Source organism: Planococcus citri, chromosome 2 (genome assembly GCF_950023065.1).
Source record: "Planococcus citri chromosome 2, ihPlaCitr1.1, whole genome shotgun sequence".
NCBI classification, from domain to species: Eukaryota; Metazoa; Arthropoda; class Insecta; order Hemiptera; family Pseudococcidae; genus Planococcus; species Planococcus citri.
Genome location: NC_088678.1, coordinates 27034390 through 27053376, shown reverse-complemented (window position 1 = coordinate 27053376; position 18987 = coordinate 27034390). Strand labels below are relative to the sequence as shown.

General features: G+C 33.6%; 1 protein-coding gene across 4 annotated transcripts; it reads left to right on the top strand.

The window, feature by feature from the left end:
• Window positions 1–3831: 3831 nt before the first annotated feature.
• LOC135835262 (superoxide dismutase [Cu-Zn]-like) lies at window positions 3832–17860 on the top strand. Of its 4 annotated transcripts, none has more exons than XR_010556851.1 (6): window positions 3833–4070; window positions 10671–10737; window positions 11157–11363; window positions 16680–16933; window positions 17215–17320; window positions 17549–17860. XR_010556851.1 is itself a non-coding variant. In XM_065349441.1 (6 exons), the coding sequence occupies exons 2-5, from the start codon at window positions 10678–10680 to the stop codon at window positions 17249–17251; spliced, it is 558 nt and encodes a 185-aa protein (XP_065205513.1). In that variant the 5' UTR covers window positions 3833–4070; window positions 10671–10677; the 3' UTR covers window positions 17252–17265; window positions 17549–17860. The 4 variants fall into 4 exon arrangements, 3 of the variants coding, with proteins under 3 accessions (XP_065205511.1, XP_065205512.1, XP_065205513.1); XM_065349441.1 differs by having other exon boundaries at window positions 17215–17265; XM_065349439.1 differs by lacking the exon at window positions 17215–17320 and having other exon boundaries at window positions 3832–4070.
• Window positions 17861–18987: the final 1127 nt, after the last annotated feature.

Genomic DNA, 18987 nt, shown 5'->3' with positions numbered 1-18987 from the left:
GGGTCTATTAGTCAATTTGGGCTTAAAATTGGTTGAAATGAAAATTGTAAAACCAGAGCCGGGTTTTCTCTGAACCAAAAAAATTTTTCCAATCCTGAAATCAATCTCGAAACTGAATTAAAAATCTAGAAGAACAATATAGGTACTAAAACAGATCCAATCCCGAAATGAAGAAATTTTGATCCCAAAACCAAAACCCAATCCCAAAATTCTTTCGGACCCACAGCTTTGGTAGAAATATAGCTTAACGTCAGGGGATGCTAACCTTAATGAAAAAAATTTCGGTCAAGGTTAAAGGGTACATTTTTTTCCCATGTTGACTATTTCGTTACAGTTTTGGTAAAAATTGATAGATGAATAAAGGTTACGGTTATGGTTTTTTTTATGGAGTCAAATTTTTAAAACTTGGAATTTTCACGGCTAATACATGAAAAATCACCAAAAAGTCTCACTTTTCTGTTGACTAAAAAGTTTCGCTTGATATAGTTCATTCTGGCAGAACTAAGTTAGTTGGTATAGATAATAATCCCTACCTACCTATTTAGATCTTTCCTATTATTCCCTAAGGGAGGAATAATAGTAGTGATTGCCAGGATAGCTCAATAGAAGAGGCTTTTTAAACGTTATGCCGAATGAATATATGCAATTATTATGTAGTGACGAGAGAAATATATTCTAACACCAAAACAATTTAAGATCATTTTATTAAAATGTAATTTACAAAGACAGCATCTAATCTTTTAACAAACATTAATGGTTGCCTAAGAGCCATTTTAAGGCAGAGATAGAACATTTTTACATCAAAGTACCATAAAGTAACACTTGTATATATCTAAATTATCGATAACACATATAACTTAGATGGATAAAATAAAATAAGCCAAAGATGACAAGATGTAATTTTGCCTAACTCCATTTGAAAGATTTTTTAATAAATTAATTGACCAAGTACCCACACGCCCTGTGCTGTGGTATACTTGCCCAATGCCCATCTACTCTAATTAATCGATAGTGTTAAATTAATTAGATATGAGTAAGTTATTTCAAACTTACTTACCAAACTATATACATTTTCCATCTCTATCTAGGGCCTTACTAATACCAAAGGCATCGATGGAACTTAACTAAAAGAGGTGCACTTTAATTCTTTGCACAATGTGTACCTAACTGGTTCAGTGTACATTGCCAAAAAGATACAAATTAATGATCATCGGATCCATGACCAAATTAACAATGAATTAACCACTGACCGGAGTGGCATAAACTAAAAGGGTAGACCATGATTTTCATCATCACTACTGTGAATAATTTCTACTAGCTGGGGTAAGAAATTATATGATAAAATCACACCGATACAGACGTTCACGACGAGGTACCTACCTATTTACTGCAGGTTCAGGAACCAATTGGTTTTGGCGCTAAAACGATTCAATTTATAGAAAAGAGGGTGAAATAGGATCCTCCCCCTGATCACATGGTAAAAAGGGGTAAGAAATGCTCGCAGCATCGGTATATTTCAAAGGGATTCCGCAACCTGCCAAAAAGCGAGCATTCTTTATAATAAATTTTGATAAATAATGATCTTATTTTCCTATCTCAAGCCATAAATGTTGCGGGGGCTATCAATCCTTGTCTAATAAAGAACTCAACTAAATGAGAAGGGTTGACCACCTGTGACGTCATCTGCACGAATACAGAGTATTTGTACATTTCTAACTCACTAAATAGTTAACACGTTTCCATATAATATAATAAGTAGGTATAATTTGCATCCCTATAGCTGATACCTATCATAGGAATCACCTAAGCCGATGCGGGCCATCTACACTATGTCACACTTTTTTGCTAAAAATTCAAGTCAAAAATGTTGCTCTTTTACACAAGGTTTCAATTTTCCCCAAAAAATATAAAAAATTTTCAAATTAGCTCTGTGTTATGCTTAAATTCATAAATTGTTGAAATCTCGCTTTTCTGCCAGTAATCACTAAACATTCTAACTTTAATGTCAAAATTTCCAAAAAAGTCTAGATTTATTGCCATAAAGCTGCAAAATCATCTCACTTTATGGATAAAAATGTGAAAAAATCTGTTTTCTTGCCAAGTAATTGACAAAATTGAGAAAAATTTTGAAAAATTGCTCAAAATATCCTTGAAATGAAATTAAAACAACCAAAATCTGATATGTAAAACATCTCGAAACATTAAAAAAAAAACCAGATCATTGATAATCATTGCAAATTAATCTAAAAATATTGCAAAACTGCACAAAATGTACAAAAAAACATCAAAATGGTGTGAAAATCGCCAATGATTACTTCAAAGTTACAAAATTCAAATAAAATTGATCAAATCTTTTCTCAAAAGTCAGAACTGTTAAAATTTGTGAAAATGAATAAAATTTTAAACAAGAACAAAACACTACTAACACTGCTCTACGAAAACCAGAAGGTGAAGAAAATTTTCGAGTAAAGGTTAAGGTTACTCATATGTTGAGGTTATGTGATTTTTTACCATTTTTTACGGTTATTTCCCGAATTAAGGTCAAGGTTAAAAACTGGTTAACATCCCTGCTTAACGTTATTGATGAATCTTGAAAATGTTCGGTCTACGAAGAGACTTAAGTATATGCCGACTTTTTTGAAACTTGATAGCACATTTTTGAAATATTTTGCCTTCGCTTTGCTCAAGCTAAGTACAGCTTTTCTATTTCTAAATTTCTGCACCTGTTCAAGGCAGAGGTACCTTACTCTTAAAAATGTCGAATGGAATTACAAAATTGACTTCTTGTAAAAATAAAAAAAAATCCATAATTTACTGGGTAACTACATACATGGATTTTGATTAATTTTCAAAAACTTCGGCCCTCGCTTCGCTCAGGCCCACTGATTTCTCTTTTTCAAAATCAAAGTTTCTGAAAATCTATATTCAAACTCAAAAAAAATGTGCATGCAAATCCAAAAATAAAACTCCTCAGATCGAAAAAAATGTTTTTTCACTTCTCGATACACGAAATTTCGTGAACTTTTGCCCTCACTTTGTTTGGGCATTTTTGCTTTCCTATTTCAGACTTGAAATTTCTAAAGAAATCATTCAAATTCTGAAATTTTGAAGCCAAAACAATCAACATCCTCTTATAAAAAAAACATTGTCCTTTCACATATTAAAATAGCAATTTCTAAAAGCTTTTGCCTTCGCTACGCTGGGGCTAATTTTTTTTCCTCTTCCTAACATCATAAGATGGACTTTTCTTTCTCAAAAAACCAACCCCCCCCCCTCCAGATATGCTTTGGCTACGCCATTGTACCAATCGATGTATCACATATGATTCCAAGTATACAAACCAAACAAATACCCCTTTCTAAATGACACACCCAAAATCCCAAAACAAAAAACTAATTTCAAATTTGAATGTTACAACCTCGAATCCGTCTCTTATCAAACTGCCATTGGGAAGTACGTACATTTTTATTGCAAATTTACATTTTTTTAAAGGCGCCATTTCTCATAGCCTCAAAAATTTCCTCGAGCCCGTCACAAGTGGGCTCATTGCACCCTCCTTCCAATCGCCTTCAATAATGGCGAAACAGGCGGACAAAAATAGTTCACTTTTGCCTGCTGTAATACGTATATACTACACTTAGTTCGAATGCAATGAAGTGGTTATACCTTACCTATCTAAATATGGAAACAAATACGTATGTAAGTGTTGTAGTGTACCTATATTAAACCAGATTATGGCACATTTGCAAAAAAAAAAAATTGCCTGAAAATTTGACACTTCCCTCCTCCCAACGAAATTGTCTGAACTTTGAAGAAGCATGAGTAATGAATTAATTGTAGTGTAGGAACGTAGGATGCAAGACGTACAGCGAGATCATACAAGTTTGCATTGAATGAACGCCGGCCTTCATTCCTACTTCTAAACGGCGGAAGATTTCCTCCACTGAAATATTACGAACTATACTCGCGCTAAACTGGTGTTGTGTTAGATTAGTTTATTTCGTGAGCGCTGTTGAATCCGACGTGTATAATTCTTTTTAAAATTTATTTTGCGTGAAGAAATTGTGCAGGTATTTAATTTTTTGATTCAATTCATTGGTTAATTACGAGTATGTAAAATAAGCTATCGAATTTAAGGTAGGTATAGGTAAAGACCACAAATGTAAATCCCACGTGATATAAATATCATAATATTAAATGGAAAATTAGTAAGTAACTTTTTTTAGGGGTTCTATTGTTCATTTAATGAACGCTCAAAACAGTGCCCCGATGTGCAAGCGTGTCCGTAAAAATTGGACACAACAGTACACAAATCCAGTAAAACGGACATTTTGTGTCTGTTTTCAAAACAATACGCATTGTGTAGTGAAAACCAGACACTATGTGACTGTAAAACCGGTAAGACGTTCACAATGTGACCGCCTGCTGATGGAATGGTTGCCTATCTCAAATGTATGTTGAGTTGCACATCATTTTCGTTATCACAGTAAAATGAAATAGCTTTTAGGAGTCTGATATGTAGGTACATATTAGCCATTAGGTACAGATAACGCAAATTTCAAAGCTCCATCATATTTTTTGTGGGGGTTGTTTGAATGTTTGCAACTTCAATTTTTAAGTACTAGTGTCACCCATTTTTTACATTTTTTTCGGACTTGGTTAACAATTTAATTTAGGCTCTCCATTAAAAAGTTGATTACAAAAATTTGGAAAACATTATTTTTTGACTCGAAAAAAAAACTCCCAAAAATTTGATTCCCACAAACCCTTAATGATTTGTATTTTTTTATTATTATTCGTTTGGATATCTGCGTAGATATGCAATTATGTATCTATCATTTTTTTAAATGCGAAGCACTTTTGGAAAAAAAATGTACTTTACTCATTTTTCATAGATTACAAAATATACCTAGGCCTATTACTTACTTTGGGATAGAAAAATAATATTTATAGGTAGTGTTAGTATGAAAAGAAAGGAGGTACCTAGACCTACCTACAGTTTTGCTGGAAATGTTCCTCAAATAACACGATTTCTTATTTAAAAATTATTTCACCCATTTGAAAGTATCACACACTGCTTAACACACCTCAAAAAATTTGAAAAATTATTTCCTACAGATGCATATTTTTGAGGGATAAATTATTTCAAAATTGATCTAAAAAAATTATCTCCTTAAGGAGGCTCAATAGGCGAATATGCATAATTTAATACCTATTTCTAAACCTTCACTAGTGGTGTACTCCTGTAAATGAAGTTTTGAAACATCCCTTTATGCGGGGTAGGAGGAGACCATCAGCAACCAAACTAAACATCCAAGAGAAAGTAGAGAGGAAACCGGTTCTGTCACTATATGTATCCATATATAATCAAGGTACGTATGAGCAACTACCCTAAACAGTCTACAGTACAGGTTAGGTTTTAGGATGGAATTCGTCTTATTGTTATTGTTGGTAGTTCCACACAAAAGAATCTTTTTTTCTTTTGTTGGGCTATTGATTGTGAGAATTGCCTACACATTTGTAATAGGAGATATGCAAAAAACAGACACATTGTGTCTGAAAAACCGGAAAAAAACAGACACAAACAGCCACAAATCCGCGGACACAGCAGACACATTGTGTCGACGTTTTTGCACATTGGGGCAGAGAAACGAATAAAAAAAAATCCTCTTAACATTTTTTGATCGATATAAATAATTCTTCCATTCTTTTTTTTAGATACCTAAGCTGGTCATTGTTTGTTTACACATAACTCATTTGCATAAGTCTTCATAGAAAATTTACCTTAATTGTTTTATTTTTCGGTTACAAGGATTTTCACATTTTATTTTTGCTCAGCCGTACCTTATTACTTAGAGGCTTCCTTTACGATGATTTTTTTCCTCATGCAATTCATTTCGAGTTACGAGAATATTTTGCTAACCAAGAACCTTATCACCTAGTTGCTAATTTTGAATTATGTAACATTGTAACCCACGCATTTGCTTTTGGTCACGAAAAGAATAACCTTATACGTATCTAGATGTTTCGGCTTCATCGTCTGACGAAAAATTTGGCCAACCTTGTTATGTTTTCGAAATAGATCACTGAAGTAGATTCATCATACTCGTAGTGTATCGTGTTACCATCATAATTCAAAACCGGAAAACCTTGATTTTTGCCAGCGGACACGATCTTTGTACAAGGGAACCTCTCGAGGTGTTGGTGTACGATTTGAACTAGGGCACTATAACGTCAGATAGGTACGGTATCTATGGAAATACCCCATTATTTCTTAGTACACAGTAATTTCAAGTTTCCAAAGGACTCAATTTTTTGATAAAACGTATCGTTAATTTACCTCTTTGTTTTCAAAACCTCATAAATACATACAAAAGATAATGTTTCTTCACTATTTTCTCGATTTTTTTTTTCATGATACTTGTATGCAAAACTGAAATGAAGAACACATCACAGTGAAAACTTCGAAATCTATAATCAAAAATGGCGTATTTCTATAACCAATGTTCTGGTCCCTTAATTTGAACGATTTTGGGAAAGAGCATGATCTGAAACTCCCATAGCCGAAGTATTAGCAGCCCAAGCTGATTTTTCCATTTTTTGACGAATTTTTGAAAATCCAAAATATTGACTAAATAATACCTAGTTTATGGGTTTTTCAAAAAAAAATTCAATTTTATCATTTTTAATGATGAAAAATAATTTTGAAACTGATATCGCCTCCATCCAAATTTTACATGTTTCGAGTCATTCTAGAACCATTAGTGTGATTTTCGACACCTCCACAGTTTTGAAATTTCTCCAGAAGGGGTAGAAAATTGACTTGGGTATCCATAAACCGAAATTGGGCTTATACTCAACCTGTTAATAACTTCCATGACCACATTTGAGCAAGGTATTTTAAAGAAGAATTTTAAAAGGTAAAAAGCATAAAAATCAACAGTTCCCAGATTGCAAGAAAATTTTTGAAATGCACACAAATCGTCGTTTCTATAGCCTACAATCAACCGCTCGAATTCGAATTTCACAATTTCGAGTCATTCTGGAACCCCCAGAGCGATTTTTAAATTTCTCCACAAGGCGTAGAAATCAACATGAGGAGCTAAAAATCGATTTGTAGCCTATACTCGACTCGTTCAACGAATTAAAATTCTGGAGCGATCGAAAATCTCGCTGTAGACTCTAAAATTGCGCGAAAATGTAAAAGTGTTGTTGTTGTTGTTGTTGGTGTGAGATTCGGATGAGGGGGGGGGGGGGCTCAATAGCAGTTTCAGAGCTACTTTCCATCATTTTCAATGAGCAAATGTTTATTTTGTTTTTTGTTTTTTTTTTTCAAAAAAAGCATAAATCGCCTAAAACTCACACTTCGAAATCGATAATCAAACATGGCGTATTTTCATAACTATAGTTCTGGTCCCTTAATTTGAACGGAATCGCGATTCTCAGATAGAGCATGATCTAAAGCCCCCATAAGCGAAATTTCAGCTCTCCAAGTTGATTTTTCCTCTTTTTTTTGGCGAATTTATGAAAACCCAAAATTGACTGAACAGTTTATGGTTTAAAAAAAATGAAAAATGATCAGTAAAAATGATGGAAAGTCATTTTGAAACTGATATCGCCCCCCCCCCCCCAACCAAATTTCACATGCTTCGAGTCATTTTGGAACCACCAGTGTGATTTTCGATTCCACCACAATTCTGAAATTTCTCCAGAAGGCTTAGGAATTGACTCGAGTAGCTATAAATCGAGTTTTGACTTATACACGACCTGATAATGATTTTATCCACATTTGGGTGAATTTTCAGGCGGCTCAAGTCGCATTGAAGAAAAATATTTAAAGAAAAAAGTATAAAAATCAAAAATTTCCTGATTGCAAGAAAATTTCTGAAATGCATACGAATCGCCGTTTCTAGCCTAAAACCAACCGCTCGAATTCTAATTTCACAATTTCGAGTCATTCTGGAGCCTTCAGTCGAATTTTGGATTTCTCCAGCATTTTGAAATTTCTCCACAAGGTGTAGAAATCAAAATGGGGAACTAAAAATCGAGTTGTAGCCTATACTCGACTCGTTCAACGAATTAAAATTCTGGAGTAATCGATAACTGCGTTATAGACTCCAAAGTTGCTCGAAAATGTAAAAGTGTGAGATTCGGATAAGGGGGGAGGGGCTCAATACCAGTTTCAGGACTACTTTTCATCATTTTAAATGAACAAATGTTTATTTTACCAATTTTTTTTTCTTCTTCTTCAAAAACTATAAATCGCCTAAAACTCACACATCGAATAATCAATAATCAAACATGGCGTACTTCCATAACTAGAGTTCTGGTCCCTTAATTTGAACGGAACCGAGATTCTTGGATAGAGCGTGATCTAACCCCCCCCCCCCCCCACCGAAGTTTCAGCTGCCCAAGTTGTTTTTTTTCTTTTTTGGCGAATTTTGGACAACTCAAAATTGACTGAACAGTTTTGGCGTTTTTCAAAAAAATTATGAAAAATTATTTTGATAGTGATATCACCCCCACCCCCTCCTCAAACCAAATTTCATATGTTTCAAGTCATTCTGGAGCCACCATGTGTGATTTTCGATTCCTTCACAGTTTTTAAATTTCTCCAGAAGGCTTAGGGAATTGACTCGAGTAGCTATATAAATCGAGTTTTGACTTATACTCGACCTGTTAATGATTTTATCCACATTTGGGTGAATTTTCAGGCGGCTCGAGTCGGTATTGAAGAGGATCGATTGAGAGAAAAAGTATAAAAATCAAAAATTATCTGATTGCAAGAAAATTTTTGAAATGCACACGAATCGCCGTTTCTAGCCTAAAACCAACCCCGCTCGAATTCAAATTTCACAATTTCGAGTCATTCTGGAGCCTTCAGTCGAATTTTGGATTTCTCCAGCATTTTGAAATTTCTCCACAAGGTGTAGAAATCAAAATGGGGAACTAAAAATCGAGCTGTAGCCGATACTCGACTCGTTCAACGAATTAAAATTCTGGAGTAATCGAAAATCACGCTTTAGACTCCAAAAGTTGCTCGAAAATGTAAAAGTGTGAGATTCGGATAAGGGGGGGAGGGGCTCAATACCAGTATCTGAGCTACTTTTCATCATTTTTAACGAACAAATGTTCATTTTACCAATTTCTTCCCCTTCAAAAAAAGTATAAATCGCCTAAAATTCGCACTTCGAAATCAATAATCAAACATTAACTAGAGTTCTGGTCCCTTAATTTGAACGGAACCGCGATTCTTAGATAGAGCATGATCAAAAGTCCCCATAAGCGAAATTTCAGCTCCCCAAGTTGATTTTTCCTTTTTTTGGCGAATTTTGGAAAACCCAAAATTGACTAAACGGTGAACTGGGTTTTTTCAAAAGAATGAAAAATAATCAGTAAAAATTATGAAAAATTATTTTGAAAGTGATATCACCCCCCCCCACCTCTCAATCCAAATTTCACATGTTTCGAGTCATTCTGGGGCCACCAGTGTGATTTTCGATTCCTCCACACTTTTGAAATTTCTCCAGAAGGCATAGAAATTAACTTTGGGAAGCTAATAGACCGAGTTTTGGTTTATACTCGACCTGTTAATGACTTTATCCAAATTTGGGTGAATTTTCAGGCGTCTCAAGTGATTTATTGAAGATCATAGATCAAGGTCTCTTAAAGAAAAAAGTATGAAAATCAAAAGTTTCCTGATTGCAAGAAAATTTTTGAAATGCACACAAATCGCTGTTTTTTGCCTAAAACCAACCGCTCGAATTAGAATAATGTCATAATTTCGAGTCATTCTGGAGTCTCCAGCTCGAGTTTCGATTTCTTCAGCATTTTGGAATTCCTCCACAAGGCGAGGAAATCAGCAAGGTGATCTCAAAATTGAGCTGTAGGTTATACTCGACTTTTTCAACGAATTGAAATTCTGGAGCGATCGAAAATCCCAATGGAGGCTCCAAAATCGCTCGAAAGGGTGAAAGTGTGAGATTCAGATGAAGGGGGGGGGGGGGTCACAGTAAGTTTCAGGGATATTTTTCATCATTTTTAATGAACAAATCTTGATTTTTTTCCAAAAAAAAAAAAAACCATAAATCGCCTAACCAAGGAAATTTTGAAATTGCAAAAATTCGCCAAAAATCGAATAGTCAACTTGGGCAGCTGAAATTTCGATTATAGTGGTTTCAGACGACGTTCTTTCCAAAAATCTCGGTCCCGTTCAAATTTGAGCCAACCATCCTCGATAAGGCCCCTTGTTAGTGTTTTTTTAAAATTCAATTTCTTCGACGAATAAATCATTTTCGTAGAAACAACTATACTCACCTACTCTTTCATCATGAAAACAAAAGTGACACATACGTACACACTAATGCAAATTTTATTACGTAATTTTCAGTTATTTAGGTATTCATTACCCTCGTTTACGGACGATTGGATTGTTTTGAACGTAACGATTAAATAAAACATTGGTGCCCAAAAAAGTTACCGATTAATTTTTTTAATCTACCTACGTTGTTAAATTAATAGATACCTTCTTAGTTTAAATTACGTTTACGTATACGTAAGTAAATGACGATGAATAATTTGTCATCGAGTTAAATTAAAAACTTTATACCTATATTTATTAACAACACACTGCGCTTTTATCGAGTTAATCCATCATTTTTTTTTTATAGATTCATCATGTATATTTCGTCGGTATTGTTTTCATGTGCATTGGTATTCATCACAGTGACAGCTCAGGTACTTAACACTATTTATCTGACTATAATTTTAATTTTATTTATATTCATTAGCTTTCAAGACAATTTCAATAAATTAAGATTGCAATTTTCTAATCCGAAGCGTTTAAAAATACCGATCTATAGGTACACCTAATCTACATATAATACCTCCATAATAGAGATAATATACTAAATGGTTCCGTGTGCAAAACACGAAAACTGAATATTAAATACACAAATATGTCAAGGTAATTTAGGTGGACTTAGCTGGGAGGAATCTGAGCACATTTCGTGCGATAAAATTCGCTGCTTCGACGAATACTACATACAATCTATCATTGAATTGTCGAATTTCTAATTAAACCAGAACCGGTTTCATTCATTTTCATTGATAAACACGCCTAATTTCATTTACCTATGTATGTGCTTTCTTTGCAGCAAGAAAGAAAAGCCATAGCTGTGGTGAGAAGCGTTGGAAGTGACGGTATCAAAGGAAACATTACTTTTACTCAAACCAGAAGCGGAGTATTGATTAGCGGAACCATTGCTGGTCTTAGTAAAGGACATCACGGATTTCATATTCATGAAAAAGGTGATCTAAGTAATGGCTGCGTTTCAACAGGAGGCCACTTCAATCCCGACAAAGTACGTATGAGATATATGTACATATAGTGTACCTTTAATATGTACCTATGACCTACCTGTACCTATCAATATTGTCGGTACACTCACCTTGTATGCTTATAGCTTGTTCAATCATCCTGAAGGTAGAATGAACCGCGAATAAGTACTTCAATTATCTACCATTCAGGGTCTTGGGTTTAAAAAGCGCCTATAGAACTGTCAACGGTAACAAGGATTTTTTTGAAAAATAAACGCAAGTACTTCCTAACATAGGAATTCCCATGATTATTTTTCATTTTCTTCGATAATTTTTGCATATACGCGGATTATGCATCTTCCGATTATAAAGATTGCGAGAAAGAAAAATCAATATTTAATGAAACCAGTTTTTATAACGACGACGTTACAGATCTCCCTCTAGGATATTATCGTGCATTTAAATCTTCATTTACACTATTTTTTGAAATTTTATTTATTATGATGAAACTAGTCGTCTGTGTACGTAAACGTATGTTGTCTGAAGTTTGACCTCAATTCGCCAATGGCGATGTTTCGCTCTAAGAAAAGTTACCTGGGTTTTTTTCTTATCTGCATCTTATATAACGATCGAAAGAAAAATAACCAGATGAATGGGCATTGGGCAGGTGGGGGATTGTGCTGATTTTTTTTTTCATCAGTACGTATTGGAATAATGTAGCAGATGAAAATAAAGCTGATAACCTAACACTTCTATAATCTTTATCAATAAGATAGATAAATGCTGTTTACAATGTACTTACCTTATTTTGTAAGGTTTGGATTTTCCAATTTTTCTATTTTTGAAAAACGTGAAAAAATTTTAAAATGTAATTTATCCAGAAAATTTTTCGTCTCGGCGTTGAAATTTTTCTAAATAATATTTTCTTTGAGAGAAAACTTTCCCCATCCTTCAAGCTGTACTGGTCTTTTATTAAGATAAAGCATCCCAAATTTGGGAATTGAAAAAAAAAAAGGTAATTGATCAAAATCGCAATAAAATTTTAAATAAAATTTCTCATTTTAGCGTCTGGATTCTTCAACATAACCCTTTTAATAAGACCACATGAGACCCCTCGCAGTTGGAAAAATTTTTAAAAACACTAAAAATTATTGATCTTTGAAGAAATTTTTTGAAATTTTTGATTTCTGTATGTATGAGTTCTTCTAAATAACCCCCTTTTCAAAAAAAAAACCTTCCCAGGTGTCACAAAAAATGTTGATCGACTTGTACATAAAACCCCCAAAAATGACTGAAAAAAAATTTAAAGTGATGATTGTACAAATCTTTTGAAAAATTTCCATTTCTGCGTAGAACCCTTTCGAATGACAGAAAAAATCTCGATAATAGAACTTGTTTCAGCATCCAATTATTCTTAGAAATGGAGGGGGGCACTTGAACTAAATATGTCAATTTTTCTGGGTTCGTCCTCAAGTTTTTTTTTGTCCAAAAAAAAAAAGTAATACTAAAAAGACAAAAAAACGTGAATAAAACATTAGTTGATGTAGATAAAATTGACTTAAAACAACAGGAAATTTCAATTTTTGGTGAATATTTGAAAATCAAATTTAGGCCAAAAATGAGGGAAAAAATCAAAATTTTACCAAATTGACCAAGAAAGCTGAAATTTGGGATATATCCTATTTTTGACATGCCAAATCAATTGGAAACTGTTTCAAACTGTTTTGAGAAGTTCTGGAGCCTCCAGCAGATTTTTGAAACTCGAAATTCTCACAAAATTTCACCAAAATGCAGTTGGATAGCTGAAATTTATTCAGCAAACTAATTTCAATGCGCTACAAAGTACTGCAGGTGAATTTCAAGTCATTTTGGAGCCTCCGGCGTTTTTTTTTGAAAATTCCTGGAGCCTCCATCAGATTTTTGAAACTTTAAATTTTCACAAAATTTCATCAAATATGGAGATGGAAAGCTGAAATTTACTCTACACTCCAATTTTAACACCCTCTGAAGACGACTTCTGGTGGGTTCAAATCATTTTGGAGCTTCCACCGACTTTTTGAAAATTACTGGAGCCTCCAGTAGATTTTTGAAACTTGAAATTCCCGCAACATTTTCACAAATGGAGTTGGCAAGCTAAAATTTACTTCGCAAACTAATTTCAATACGATATGAAGTCGACTACATGGTGGTTTCAAATGATTTTGAAGCTCGAAAAGTTGCTGGAGGCTCCAAGACGACTTGAAATGCACCTGCAATGCTTCGTAGCGCATTGAAATTAGTTTGCAGGATAAATGTCAGCTTTCCAACTCCATTTTGGTGAAATTTTGTGGGAATTTCGAGTTCTAAAAATCTGCTGGAGGCTCCAGAACTGCTCAAAAAATTGCTGGATACTCTAAAACGACTTGAAATCTCCCTGCAGTTGACTTCGTAGCGCATTGAAATTAGTTTGCAGAGTAAATTTCGGCTATCCAACTCCATTTGATAAAATTTTGTGGGAATTTCGAGTTTGAAAAATCTGCTCTGGAGGCTCCAGAACTGCTCAAAACGGTTTGAAACAGTTTTCAATCGATTTGGCATGTAGATAATAGGGTGTACCCCAAATTTCAGCTTTCTTGGTCAATTTGATAACATTTTGATTTTTTCCCTCATTTTTGGCCTAAATTTGATTTTCAAAAATTCACCAAAAATCGAAAAACGCATTTGAGCAATTGAAATTTTGACAGGTGATAAATTGTTGCTTCATCTTTCGATCTACCATTGTACGGTTTGAAAAATTTTGTGCAAGTCCTATGTTGGAACGCAAAATCTGCGATTTCGGCTGACCTGTCAATCAAAATGGCCGCCATTTTGTAAGTAGGGCCACTTTTTTTTTGAGTCAAGGGCTAGAAATGTTCCTTAGGACTCCCCCTTTAAGAAAAAAGTTGACCCGGCGTGACAAAAAAACGATACGTTTTAACAATTTCTGGCCAAAAAACAATAGGTACTTTTGGGTAATTCATGAACAAAAAAAATGAGACTTCGTTCAAATTTTGCTAAAAAACAAAAATTTTTGTCTAGAAGCAACACTTTGACAACTTAGGCAAACAGCACGAACTTTACATAGGTAAAATTATTGGCATACAGATGATCATTTTTGCAATTTCTGTCAAAAAAGCAAGACTTTTAGACAATTTTTGCATCTTTTGCAAAAAAACGACATTTCTGAAAACGAGAATTTTTTATAATTTTTAGCAATAAAGCTAGACTTTTGTACAATTCTTGAAAAAATAATTAAACTCGAGTTATCACCTTTTCTCGAAAAAAAAAATTAATTCCGAAGTGAAGATACTGAATGACGGTATGAAATTCGTACGCGCATTCAATTTCAAATCAGGCAGTAAGTTATTAATCCACCTCACTAATTTACAGCTTTTGATCGCGCAAATATCTAATTTTCAGTCAGAAAGGGAGATTTCTGGATAACTTTTGAATCATTTTCCAAAAAACTACACTTTTTAGCCATTTTGGTAGAAAGCGAACATTTTCGGCTATTTTCGAAGAAGAGAGAATTTTTGGCAATTTCTGGCAAAAAAAACAATAAGCTGTTTGGCAATTTAAGAAGGAGGGGGGGGGGGAGAATTGATACTTTTGCGGAAAAAATGACAACTTTCAGCATTAAGTAAATGAGCCTTTATGACAATTTTGATAAAATAGCAAATTTTTTTCTCATTTTATGCAGAAGTTGAAACTAAGCAAGGCTTGATAACCGTAACGCTGAAAAGGCAGCCACCCAGTTCCCTGAATTTTGGACAAGGTCATCCCCACTCGAACACCTTCGTCCTTCACGTCTAAATACTGAATTTGAGCAAAATTCTGTTGAATTTTCAAAAATACCAGAAATGCGAAAAATTCATGAAAATTGACTTCATGGGTGTAAATGGGGAGGGGGGGGGTTGAAATTGGTGTACGAGTTCAGCAGCACGTTCACAATATTCTAAAACCCTTGATCTATAGATAGGGGTAACGGCCCAGTTTTTTTTACCCCCCAAGAATTTTCTGAAAAATAAGCCACCAAAGTCATGAATCGATTCGAAAACCATATTAACATGTTTTGTGCTTCTTCTGGAACACAGTGCCCTTGAAAAGCTGCCTTTTCCATTCAATGTTCATGGTTCAGGAGACTTTGAAAAATGTGATGTGAGTTTTGGTCGATTTTGTTTTCTAAAATTTTTTAGAGGGGGTAAAAAAATAGGAACGATTCAAGCCCAGTTTTCTATTTTTTTTACCGGGTAAAAAAATAGAAAATCCATATTAATTTTTATTCTCTAATTTTTTTACCCCCCTCAATTTTCAGAATTTTTGCTCTCTGACGACCGTTTAAAGGCGTGATATAAATTTTATTCATTTTTGGGGAAGTATTTAAATGTACGGTTCTGAACTTCTGTAAATAATATTGTCCGAAAAACACTTGCTACAGTTGATTACATCAATAGAAGACCTTATAAGTAGGTAGGTATAGCAGTAACATGAAAACAGAAAATTGGAGCAGGAACTTTCACAGCAATTTTTCACCACCTATATCCGCAAAAAATAATTTCTTGTGAAAAACAATGCGTTCATCTGGTGGCCCAGGAATTTTAAAGTCCAAAAATACGTGTATTGAATTTTTTTGTTGAAAATTTGCTCAAATAATCTTTATAAATTCTCAGTTTTTTTTTTCAATTATGTTTTCAAGCAATGAATACACAGATGATAACGAAAAGGGCACTTTTTGGCGTGGTTAATTAATAATTTGTTAGGAAACGTTGAATTATGTTGTTACTTGTACAAAATTGAAAACACAGCAAAAATTGAGGGGTAAAAAAAAAATAGCGAATGGCGGTAAACGAAATAGCGAACGGGGGTAAAACAATTGCGAACTCGTTTTTTTGCAAAAAATATTTTTTTTTGGCGAACCTAATGAAATTAACTTTTGGCAAACACTGAATCTTGTCAACGAATGTTCGCTGATTTCAATGCGCTTTTCAGTTTTTCTTTAGCTTCATTAGGTCAAAAGAAATTTCAAGATATGTCCTTAGGGGGGTAAAAATATAGGGTCGTTACTCCTGTTTCGATTTTATTTGCATGATTAATATGTAAAATTGGGAGGCTTGTCGACAGTAAGTAAGCATTTATTTTTCACCAATTGACTGAAAATTTCATGACGTGATTTTCTCACCTGAGGGATCACTTCAGGAGGTGGGAGCGAAAAAAATTGGAAAAAATATTTTCATCCAGTATACTTAAATAAGGTAGAATGGGTACACTCTAAATTGTCATCATAGCAAATTAGTTCAGTTCAATTTACCTTATTTATTACTTTATTTCAATTTTTTTTTCAGAAAAACCACGGTTCCCCTTCAGATAAAGAAAGACACGTCGGTGATTTGGGTAACATCGAAGCTAACGATCTAGGAGTCGCCGTTTTCAACTACACCGATGAACGTATTTCGTTGATCAATACCAAAAGAAACATTTTGGGACGTGCTGTTGTAGTTCACGCTGATAGAGATGATCTAGGACGTGGAGGTGAAACTGACAGTTTAACTACTGGACATGCTGGCGGTCGTCTGGCTTGCGGAGTTATCGGCACACTGTAAATATAATTTTGCTAATTTTACTCGTCAACTGCCAATATTATGTTTTGTTTGAATTTTAATTTATTCGTCTTTAATTTATACCTATACTCATGACTTTGTTTTGTACCTATCTACTTCATCTTATTTATTCGCAATTTTTTTTTTTTAATGCATGAATTACATTTCATTTGCTCAAAAATTCAATTCTCATTTCATCATTTCATCTCTTTTCTGAAAAAAAAGGTCCATTGATTTCAAATTTTATGATTTACCTACATGTGTTTTCTCTTCTGCTTAGTGATGTGGTTGCAAATCAATTCGAATGCATTCATTGATGGAACCAGCTGAGGTGAAATGACTTTTTATTAAAATTATGGTTTTCTTTATATGGGAATATTATTATGGTAGGTATGCCTACGTCGCAGCAAAAATTTCGTTATTCGCGAAAACGAATAAAAATAATACAGGCTTAAAAATGTGATCACGTTTTCAATACATATTCATATTGTGAAATTGAAAACAACGATTAAAACATTGGAGATGAATAAAAAAAATATAGTTACCTACCTACATTAGGGTAATATTGAATCGAAATCGACTTCCAGTAATTCAAAATTTTAATTTTGTTATAGGAGTATGGCAGATAGTGGTGCATTCCCAACATCTATTATTAATCGGAATTTATCAGTTATCGCATTAGCATTCGTTTTACTAATGGGAAGATACTTTCAATAGCTCTGATACAGCAAAAAACCAAATTACCTGTCTGGGTTCACTTTTTTCAAAATGTTTTGTGAAATAATTTATTTATTGAAAATTTTATTTATGATTTGTAATTTATTTATTTACCTATTTATTTATTTGTGTTGTAAAAAATGTTGCATTTAGTTGATAATAATTTCACATCGAATCGAATAAATATTTTTCATCTTTGATATAAATAAGCCTTTGTCATTAATTTGTTCGTAGTCTGAGGCTATTAAAAAATACTTCAGATGCCTGTATTGTACGTACATACGTAGCATGCTTTCATTGCCCCAAGGCTTCATATGAAAGTATGTAGAAAAATTACGCAAACATCACCTTGAAAATTGAAAAGATTCATTGCACCACATTTTAACACCAACTCGAGCACATTAGTACCTACACGTATGTACTTACATACTCTACAGCCGGTTTCAAAGTAGAAACAATGAATGCCTTTCATTCAACGACTAGGCAAACTATACTACAAATTCGTAGTCAGTTTAGGATGTTTCTATATCTACATAGTGAAACAATCGGAGATGCACATCGTTTTGTATTCGAATTAGATACCAAAAAAGGAGATTAGAAATTGTAAGTAGGTATGTTCTACGTAAAATTTTCATTTTCTTCATTTTTTGGCGAGAATTTTTTTTGAAAAATTTCAAATTGTTCAACTCAAATTAAACTGACCTATCACATTTTATTCAAAAAAAATTAATTCTGTATCGAAAATGAGACAGTTATACAATTATTGAGACAGTAATACAATTGATACAACAAATTAGGCAGTAGGTTATTAATCCACCCCCACCAATTCACAGTCTTTGATTGCGCATATTTCTATCACAAATTTATTGTACCGCCTGCTGAAATTCATTTCCTGATTACTGGCGAATTTTCAAAATTTTAAAGACCCATTTCTCATGAAAAAAATAATAATTTTGATCAATTTAATGTAGAAGACTGAAATTTTGTTTACATCCTACTTTCGATCTTCAAAGTCAATTAGTGGCGATTTCGAGCCATTTTTGAGCCTCCGGAAGATTTTTGAACACTGGCTTCCAAAAAAAAAAAAAAAAAAAAAAAACTCAATAGGGTCAGAAGTCAGCATGAAATTAGATTCGGACACATACATATTTTCAAAATCAATCTTTTTAGCAATTTTTTCTTTCCTTCAAAAATAACCACTACAAAAAAGTGTAGTTTTAGGATATGAACCAGCACAAAATATATTTTGAAAATTTGTACCAAAATCGATCGAAAGAATCAAAAAAAGGTAGGTAAATCTGTTTTGTTTCTATCACGGAAAAAAACATCACAATTT